Source organism: Emydura macquarii, unplaced genomic scaffold (assembly GCF_026122565.2).
Source record: "Emydura macquarii macquarii isolate MOO-44397 ecotype Brisbane River unplaced genomic scaffold, CSIRO-AGI_Emac_v2 contig_968, whole genome shotgun sequence".
NCBI lineage: Eukaryota > Metazoa > Chordata > Testudines > Chelidae > Emydura > Emydura macquarii.
In genome coordinates this window covers 1719925-1730751 of record NW_027131105.1, presented here as the reverse complement: position 1 = coordinate 1730751, position 10827 = coordinate 1719925, and the positions used below count along the sequence as shown (strand labels likewise).

The following is a 10827-nucleotide window of genomic DNA, read 5'->3' as shown; positions in this document are numbered from 1 at the left end:
AAGTTACCTGCCAGCATAATACATGATAGTCAAATGTCCCAAATGTGAGCACTGTCAGAGCCCAGATAAAAGAACCTCTACCCCACATAATTCAAATTCTCACATCAGAAACCACCCTTAAAAGTACCAATTCTCATCAGGTCCATAACAGAAGGAATCCATTTTCCAAATGGGATGCAGAAAAAAAATCTCTGGAGATCAGCTGATTAAGACATTTACACCATTCAAGATGGCAGAAGTCTTGTGAGCTCAGCATTTGTAATCTCACATGGATTTCAATGCCAAATTCAAACTCTAGCCCTGAACCTAAATAAAAAACCCTAGCCTAAAACCAACTTAGCTCTAACCACTAACTTCTTGGGCCATCTCAATTCAAGAGCTTTTGGAAGTAATATTTTTGTATAATAAAGCAAGAAGACAGGAAAGCAAGAAGTGAGAGTGGTAAGGAACCACCACACTCTTTCATTAATATTTATCAGGTTGAGAGAGAATGGCATTATGGGAACTATACAAGGAAAGTGAGGAAAGTCTTCCAGGAAACTCAAGGTCTTCTGCTGGAAGTGGAGACAATTTTATATTCTAGCTTTATGTTTAGCATCATGACAACTAATCAGTTATATTTTTTTAAAAAATAACTGTTTTTGCTCTTTATTCAGTTAAAACATGAACACCACAAAGATCCCCACTGCTGCGGGATTTGTTATGTTAATGCTGTTCTGTACAGTCCAAGCTGAAATCTGCCCTCCATCCTGCATCTGCAAGGCACTGGGAGAAATGAAGGGCTGGCAAATAGACTGCAGCTCAAAGGGGCTGAAGGAAGTGCCTGCCCTGCCTGTCAACACCAGGAAACTTTATCTACAGAACAACAGCTTGACCACAGTTCGTACCGGTGCATTTGACAGCTTACAGAGACTAGAGGAAGTGAATGTGTCTGACAATCCCTGGAATTGTGACTGTCGTATTCTGTATCTCAAACTCTGGCTGGAAGACATGTCTGAATCTTCTCTTGCCAACGTCATCTGTGCAACCCCAGCTTCCAATAAGATGAAGCCTTTGGGCCAGTTGAGTGGGAATGAACTGGACAGCTGTAGGAAGCCTCTCCCAATCAAATGCCTTGATTTCTTTTGGCGAGACCTTGCTTTGATCACTTTTGCAATACTTGTACTTGTTTTATCATCATGTGCCATGAGGTTCTCCAAAATGCTCACCTAGCAGGTTACCACAGGACAATATTATTCTGCTGTCCCGTTGCTGCAGCAGCATAATCTAGAAAATCATGTGTCACAATGAGATGTCGCTGTCGCCAATAGCTCTTCACAGAAATGCCAGACTAACCTAACACAAAGGATGCATTCACATTACCAGTAGTAGCTTTAGGGTAAGTGTACTAGAGATCGGTTCCATGCCACAAAGTTTGGATCTTTACACACTTTCCCCCAGTGTTCAGATCCAAGATTTTGTTTTGGTGCCACCTCTAAAATGCACTTAATTTACTTACTGGCAACTCACAATAAACTATTTTAATCTTACATTCTCTAAATCTAAGGAAAGTAGTTATAAAATTTTACCTGTCCAGTCTGATTTTTGAAGAATTCATTTCACATTACCACCAATGAAATCTCAGCTCTTCTAGTAAAAGGCTTAATCTACTGCCAAGGAGTTTTTGGTGGATTTTGATTGCACTATTACTAATTTAGGCTCTGGCCTTACAGCTGACTGCACTCCTTCACTCAGGCAGAGTCCCATTGACTACATTAGGTGCACGCTTGCATGCTATCAAACTCAGCACTCTCCTCTGCCAGTGCAGAGATTCCTCTGGCAGTGGAACTAGTATAGTTTTTGGGGCCAGCCCTTGGATTTGTCCCTTAATTAACATGATTTTAAACTACTTGAAAATTAACATGCACCTGAGTTGTAGGGAACTGGACTAGGAGATCTCTTAAGGTTCCTTCCAGTCCTGTGATTCTATGATTAATGAGTTGTTTTACATACTATTGAATTTCCAAGAAAACAAGTGACAAAAATTGAACTCTGATATTTAAATAAAGAGCATTTATTGCACATTCATACTTGTCTAAGTCTGTTGTATAGTTACCTGAGACAACCAAATGTTGGCTAAGCATCCTGCAAAATTTCAGGTCTTTGTTTTGCCAAAATTTTACTAGGATTTTTACAGAAAACCTGAAAACTGCTTACTCTTTGGGCAGTAAAATATATCCTCATAAGAAAATTACAGTCTTCTCCCCAACCTGAACTATTTATAAGGGCCCCAGCCATGAGACTTTATGCTAGGGTCTCCTCACATCTGTCACACCAGGCTGAGTCAGTACTTAGATGGGAGACCTCTGAATAACTCCTAGAAGAAACACTGAGGAAGTGATTCAGTATGCAGCACACCTCACACACAGTTCCTGATAACCCAAAGCCCTAGCATGGGGCTAGGGAAGGTTCTCTGCTTCTGGGGCATCTCTTTTTTTAGTTTGCATGGCCCTTTTTAAAAGAACTGAAGATTTCTTGCAGTTGCCTGTGCAACCTACTTGTTAAAATGCCTCAGGTTCCTTGCTGAAGATAGTTGCTGTTCAGCTTCCATGATACAAGTAAGTTTGTTTACTGTTTATCGTAGTTTCTCTAAGAGCTGCATCCCCAGCTTCAGATACACACAGCAGCGCTAGAAGGATAAGGGGCCATTACCAATCCATGCAGAGTCACACTGCTCTAGGAGCTTGGCGTGGAGCTGCATCACCTGCAGCAGCCTACCTCTCTTCCCCAACCTCCCTACCCATTCAGCCCAGAGTTGGCAGCCAGAGGCCCCCTACAAGTCAGTTAATTGTGATGTTTTCTCCCCCACCTCCTCCCTACCCAGACCTCAAAGGGGCCCCTGGCCTCAGGAGACCTACTCACCTAACACTTGAGCCTAGGCCTCAGGGGACACAGCACCTCTCACCTGAGAGTCATAGCACCTGCTCTTCCAGGCCCTAGGAGATCCTCTTTTCACCCAGCAGCCCTCCTTCAGGTCAAAAGAGACTCAAACTCTAACCCATGAAGCCACATGTTACCTACTATCTATCCAAACCCCTTCCCATAAAAACAAGTCACCTGCTCCTCCCCCCAGAGGGTAACCACTCCCTACTCAAACACCACACACGCAGAGGCCACACAATAATTCCCCCTCACCTCCATCTGCCACCAATTCTGATTCAAGGAGAAGCCCACTAGGTGTTGGAGTTGCTGAGAGGAGCTGGTGGTTTCATGTTCGGGGAAAGCAGCACAGTGGATGTGAGTGACTATCTAATGACACAGGCTAGCACAGGGACTTAGACTGACGGTAGGGAGAGCAATGTACTTTACGGTGGGAAAATATAGTGGAGGGGAGCAAAAGAGAAACTAAAGCAGAAAGGTTTTTAGGAAGCTTCCTTACAATTTTGCCAGCACATCTCTGAAGTAGGCGCATGCTAACCCTAGCGTCCTGGACCTGGCCAAATTCCAACAGTGTCAATCACCTTCCACCCAGCCAAATTCCCCCCTTATCTTTCAATTCTATATTGTATTCTTCACTGCTTTTCCTCAGAGCTACATACTGTTGGATATTAAATAACTCTTCCAGCTGCAATGAGAGGACTACATCAAGGGTGCTTGAAGTATCCCTTATCTACCCTGCCAGGATATTGTGTGACAGAGGCTTGAACATTCAGGTGAAAAAACAGGGCCAAATTCTGGCCACCATTTCATGTGTGCATTTCATTAAGAGTTGCACAAACAAACCCAAGATTAGAATTTGGCTGTCCGTGTTAAACCCCCCAGACATATACACCACAATACTGGTGTCTGTTTCTTTGAGATTGTCTCTCTTGTAGAGATAATGCGTATGTAATACTTATGTAGCTCAACAGCTATTTTTTATGCACCTTAAAATTCAGCTGCCATTTTGTGAGGGAATATTAATGCAGCCCACTGCAAAGGGAGCATTCACTCATGAAGGCTTCCCTATTTGTGTCCCCCTTCATCTAAAATAAACTATTCAGACTGAAAGCGCATGGTTGCCTTGTGCATGGGAAGACAAATAAGTATTTTTGTACTAGCTGTAAAAATAATGGGTCATTTTGCCCTGTGAAACCCCACGACGATGAATGGATGAAACATAATGGAGAATGTGGCCCATTACATACAAATCTACATACAGTTAAGGAGCGGAGACGTTTTACTAGATTCAACTATCACATTGTCCCATGCAAGCTTCCCAGTTGTGCCTGTTACTTTCGACAAGTACACTTCACCTTTGTAGGATTTCATTGGTTAGAACATGCATAGGAATGACAGTGAAAAACAGAATAGCTTCTACTTTGAGCCTGTAAGAGAGTACATGCTATATATGGAGCCTGTAGACAAAAAAATGTATGAACATTCTACAGCTTGCAGAAGGAAGGTGCATTTCCTCATTTCTGGTATTCTGAGCCCAATAGTAAATGGGGAAAGGGGAAAAATCATTATTTCCCATTCCACAAGGCAGAATTCTGTTTATCACTTCTGAACCACTTGGGCTTTTATCTGGAGAAACCCTGAAAAGGGGCAGCTGAATGGTTAGCGAGTACTGTTCAAATGCTTATCTAGCCAGGCCACTGCTATCTATTTAAGTAACATTCTCTAGCCAGCTTTCCCCACAGCCAATCAACTCTAATTGCATATTTTATGCTACTGTTGATTACAGCTCATCACAACATGCAGAAACAAAAATAGATACTATATTGGCCACCTATAACAGAACATGCAGGCAAAGATCCCAAAGCAGATTGTGAAAAAATCAGAAGACAACAGTGTCCTATTCCACCATCTCACTTTCAAGACTGCAAAGCAGTGAATAGATCCACTTTCATACATCTCTAGGAATCACAATAAGTGATGTATTATTTAAAAAGGAATTTACACTTTTTCTGATTTAAGCTTAGCTTAATGACCACATACTTTCCCCTGTATGTAAATAAAGAGGGAAGTAATAACTTAAGATAGTGAATGAGTACTAAAGGCGCACACCATGGAAGGATGAGTCAGTGTTCGGTCAAAGATAAGTGTCTAATCCATTTGTAAGTATCCAGTCTATTTATAACAAGAAATGCCTGATCCACCAGCCCTCCTTCATGCTTACTGCTTATCAAAAGTCAATGGCAGTTTTGTATGTGAAACAGCTGGGAGTTTTGGATTAGATAACAGCTGCTGTATTAATAAAGAAGATTGTACATGTACAAGGTGCTATGCCTTTTAGGCTCCCAAAGCATTATTAAAAGCAGAGATGATCTTATTGTTTAACAGCTAATCTTATTGTACAGAAATACTGGAATGCAGCCAGTGCTAGTGCGGATGGCAGCCAGCACATGGCATTGTGCAAAACAGCTTGTTCCTCTAACACCTATGTGAACAGTCTCATTAAAATCAACACCTGCTTATGTGAGTGGATGGTGAAGGATTGTGCAAACTTTAGCATTATTGTTATTCTGTTGCTTACAAGGTAAGGAAACTAAACACCAGTTTATTCCCTCCCTCACAGGCATGTCCCTGGGACTTAAAGTTTGAGATCTCCAGAAAGCAGTACTATAGAAATGAAAAATATCAATAAAAAGATGCAAATTCATATGCACAAAAGAATCATAAAAATAAGCTTTGGTGAACTTCAAAAGAAAAGACAAAACCTTCAGTGAGGGAAAGTTTATTACAAAGTATAATTGCTGGGATTCTGAGTAATTAAAAGGTTTGAAATATAGTTTTAGATTTAACAAGACAAATGATCTTACACAATATTAAAGCAGAGGGCAGTAAAAAAATTATCAGACTAAATATATTCATACAAAACAATTGTTCCCTGAGCTACAATAAGATGAGAGTAGGTTTATGTAACTGACAATTAAAATGCTGTAGTGGAAAACTTTTTTTAGGCTTCACTTGATTATCTGCTAAGTAATAAAGGCAGCCAAAAACATCCTCTGCTCTTAAATAACTGACATGCTTACAATGTTCATAAATCATAAGCACACTGGGTAATTTAACAAGAACAGCTTTAATTTACCTTAATGTTTTCGTTTATTATGTGACATAATTAAGTCTCATGAAAGATTCATTTTAAATTTCATGCATCATAAGGTTTGGTTGCTTATTTTACCATTTGCCACGGATAAACCTACAGTACTATTTGGAAAACAGCTACAAACTTGTATGCAGTTAAACAAAGGAGTGAAAGTGTAGGAAGTAAACAGTCATTTATTAAGGGCTCTTTCCTGCCCTCAAAGAGGCAGGTACCCCAGCATCATAACTGCTCCAAGGGGCTCATCTAGAGTCTCAATCCCATTCTGTTTAACATGGAAGATCCATTCTCAGCAATTTCTATATCTGAAGTGTTCAATGGTAAATTCTTAGCTTTTCAACAGGCCTTGGACTTACCATCTTTGACTTGCAACTTTCACAAGCTCTGCTAAAATTGCTGCTTCAAATACAAAGTGTATTGGGATCAGAGTTCACATTTTGAGAAGCCTGCATTTCACCCACCAGAGGCTGGCTTCTGATGTACATGGATTTTTGAAACTCTTTCAATAACAGAATGTATCATCAAATGGGAAATGTCCTCAGGACAAGGAGCAAATTCCAGCTGACGTAATAGATCCCTCCCACTCAAACAGGTGCAACACAATCAGAGAAATGTAGGACCGGAAGGGGCAGCAAGAGGTCATCTAGGCCAGCTCCCCTGCCCTAAATCATCCCTGACAGGCATCTCCAACCTGTTCTTAAAAACCTTCAGTGAGAGAGAGTCTACAATGTCCCTTGGAAGCCTATTCCAGTGATTAACAATCATTTTAGCTAGAAAACTTCTCTCAATATCTAACCTAAATCTCACTTGTTGCAGAGTAAGCCCATTATTTCTTTTCCTACCTTCAGAGGACATGGAGAACAATTAATCACTTTTATAACAGCCCTTAACATATTTGCAGCCTATAACTCTCTAATGCCTCATATAAACACCTAATAAGTGATGGCTGCAAACATACAGGTATTTGGTCATCAAAAAAGGACAGAACCCAGGACCTCAGCACCAAAAAAACCCATAGGCATCTGTCACCACATTTGCTGAATAAGAATTTCTTTATCTGTATGCAGCAGGCCACTGATCTAATCAAATATGAATGTGTGTTTCACGATGCCCTCTGGTGGATTTAGAGGGAGGGACCCACCTCCCTCCCACCCATCACACACACCCCATACCAGTACTATATATTATACATATAGGTGCTACAGAAGCAGCATTAACAGACATGTATTCTGGCTCAAGCCAGATACCCTTTCACTCATTTTGGGCATAAGTGTCCAATGCCTTGCATCTTGTGTCATCGTTTACATCATTACAAAGTGAATGGTAGCATTTTACTTCTCATTTTCACAGCTATAACTATACAAGGTGCAAGAACGGCGAAGAATCAGCCCCCTTATTTCTAATAAAGGGAGACAAACTAAGCTTTATCAATTTCTGAGGCAACCAGAAACTTTGGCATATTTTCCAGTTAGCTCTTTGCATGGTTCCAGTCCATGTAACACCTGTTTAGGCAGAATTCTATTAAGTCACATAAGAAGTTTGCATTAGGCCAGAGCTCTGCATTCAAAACCTTTGTTTTAAAAGAAAAGATATGTATATAGTGAGGTGCAAAGTGGACTGGGAGGTGGAGAGCTCATACACATCCCTGTCAAGGGCCAGATGAGCATTACCCTCTGAACATTAGACTTGAGAGCACAAGGTTTAAGTTTGTTCCAACATAAGGGCAGTGGATTGAAGAGGTTCAGGATCCTCTTTAAATGGATGGTTGTATTGCTTGGAGGGAAAGTTCTCCTCCATAATCTGAAGGGACCCAATTCATGTTCAGGCCCATGGCCTTGCCCTTTAGTATTCTTCCTTGGCTGATTGACTAGACCAGCCCTGACTAACAACATTGGAGTTACAAATCCTGCAGGTGTGCCTTGAGCAGTAAATAAATACATATAAATATTACGAACTTTTACCTGAATAGCTCAGAGCATTTAAAACACTGAGTCTCAACACCTCAGAGCTCGGTTAACACTAGTCCCATTTTGCAGATGGGGAAGCTAAGGCATATAGAGGTTAAGAGCCTTCAAGGGAGCACCACATCTCCCTTTTAGTGACCTAAATTGAAATGTTCCCATCACTGTAGAAATCAGGTTTAAGGAACTTACCCAAAGCCACTCAGAAGTCAATGGCAGAATCTGGAATAGATCCCAGGAGTCCTGACTCCCAGGCCCTGCATAGCCAGTAGAACACACTGCCTTCTCACTATAGTAATAAAAATACCCCTCTTCTACCTATAAAATATTAATTGAAGGCCCAATCTTGCAGAGCTAAGGGCGCACGCACGCACGCACGCACCAGAAATTCAGAATATTTACATTTGTGTTGCTTAAGGGAAGTTATCCATATATTTATATAAATTCAGTCACTGAACTGTAAAGCAGGACTACAATCTCTTTATATTAAGTGAGGTTTTTGAGATTGTCATGTCACTAGCAGCACCTCCACCACATGTATATGTGGTGATTTATCACTCATAACAGGTGCTGAATTGATGGCCCTGGATACTGAAGTCCACCATGTCTGACAGAACAGATACAGTGCAAGCTTCCCCTCTCTGCTCATGTGCCTCAACCCTGACTTGGAAAGGCTGCTATAATAAATAATTGGGCCTACAAATTATTCCTAATTGTGATCTCAACTGTAAGAAGGGAGTGAAAGTTCATATCACAATAACCTATAACCATAAATGTTGATGGAAGAAGTGAAAAAGGGATACAGAAAGACTGAATTAGTACAAACAGAAAGGTCTACTGCTATAATTCAAAGACTGTTAAGATTATGACTGGTAAACAAGGAAAGTGTGGAACTGGAAATCAGGCAACTAGAATTGGTGTTTCATTAAATTTGGCCTAGTTTCTGAATCAAATAATGAGGAGATAGGTTATTCCACCCATCACTCCCTTTTGGGGTCCTTAAAAGAAAAGGCTTGCGGAAGAGGGGAGAGGGAATCTAACAACTGCTGGCTGGGAGATGGGTGGACCAGAAGGAAAGAGCTTTACCACCCTGCTGCCACTTCCAGTCTCCTGGGAGCATGGAATCCACATGATACCATGGGGCCTTCATTGTCCTGATCCTGAGATATGACCTGGCCACACCAAGTCAGAGAGAGAGGGACACAGGTGACACCGTCACCTCCACTGGCTAGATAAATCTCAAACAGTGCCAGGGCTGTTTTTCCCCATCCCACTTATTCCCTACCTTATTTCTAGTCTCCTGTCCAAGATTACTGGTGCTGTTATTCCTAAAGCCTCCAGGCATGGTTCCTGCCCCAACACTGCACATCTTTTGAGCCTTCAATCAATCACTCAAGATGGACTGTAGCTTTAGAGACTGTAGAGGTACTTCCTCTGCTATCTCATGCAACACCATAAGATCATTATCTGCAGCACAATCAACTAAAAGCAAAACCAGCAGGAACATTTGACAGCCTTCGGATCCTGAAAAGGATCAATTTATCCAACAAATGCGTGATACTGTGACTGCAAGATCTCTATTTGAAAATGTGGTTAGAAGACCAAGCAGCAAGTATGTTTACCAGCAGGATTATTTGTTTCACTCAGCAGTTGCTGAGAGAGTGAATTTATCTCTTGCTCCAGTCCTAGAAGACACTATTCTGACTTCCCCATTCCCCCTCTCCCCCCATTATGTGTCTCTTCATTATTGTCTTGCTATTGTTTATTTTACTAATCTGTGAGGTTTTGATTACAAGAACAACCACATTTCAGATGGATGTTTCTAGTGACAGCATGGAGTGCCCCTCTGCATCACCTTCAATTTCTAATCAACTTAAGAGAAGAACTCACAGGGTACTAAGCAATGCATCATGCTAGTGAATTATATAGGCTAAAATGCTAGGTGGGAAAAGGACAAGGGAATCTATTTCTGTAGATGATTCATTAGTAAAGTATTTGACTGACAAGAACAGAGGAGAATGGCATTTTTCAGAATTAGGAATCTCATCAAGAATATGCACACTAAACAAGAAGCATGACATACAATTGAACTTGTAAGCCCCAAACTTACAGAGGTGAAACCTTGACCCCCACTGAAGTCATTTCACCCGAGGTGTGGAACATACTATTTGATTTGGTCCTTGTAATGTCAATCTACATCCAGTAATAAAGATTTGCAAATAATGACCCTTAATTTCTATTGTACCCTACATATTAACTGTATCTGAAAACTCTTCTCAGGAAATTGAAGCTGCTAGGTTAAGAATAATAATTTAAACAATTTTTTTACTTATGATAACTTTTTTAAAATTGAGATTAATCACTATATTTGTTTAGTTTTTGAATTTCTCTCCATTTGGACAATAAAAATACAGTAGCCACTTTCACTTCTACCTACAATAAGCATGTCAATTTCACTTTTAGGTTCTGATGTATTAACACAGCAGCAAAAGGTTTGAGTTTCAGCTTAGATGCAAGTTCAAACCAAACTCCCAAAAATGGTATCTCAAGTTAGATCAGAGCTCATAGCTCAAAATGCATCTCCACAATGAGCCAAATCATAAGATCTTAAAATTTTGGAAACTTCATATCTGAGCCTTGGTTCCCAATTTTTCATGCATTCCATTGCAAAGATGCAAGGTTTGGATCTGGGTTTTGTGATTGTAATTTGAGATGGGTCCAGATACTGAAAAGTTAAAGTGAAAAGTTGATTTGTTAAAAATTCAAATAGAAACAGTTTAAAATTCATGGACACTT

General features: G+C 40.5%; 1 protein-coding gene across 1 annotated transcript; it reads left to right on the top strand.

Moving 5' to 3' along the window:
* The first annotated feature begins 702 nt into the window (after positions 1-702).
* Positions 703-1212, top strand: GP9 (glycoprotein IX platelet). Its single transcript, XM_067544417.1, has one exon. The coding sequence runs from the start codon at positions 703-705 to the stop codon at positions 1210-1212; it is 510 nt and encodes a 169-aa protein (XP_067400518.1).
* The last annotated feature ends 9615 nt before the right edge of the window (positions 1213-10827 follow it).

Excerpts from the sequence above, each read along its gene's own strand:
- GP9 (XM_067544417.1), top strand. The coding sequence starts at position 703 with ATGTTAATGCTGTTCTGTACAGTCCAAGCTGAAATCTGCCCTCCATCC.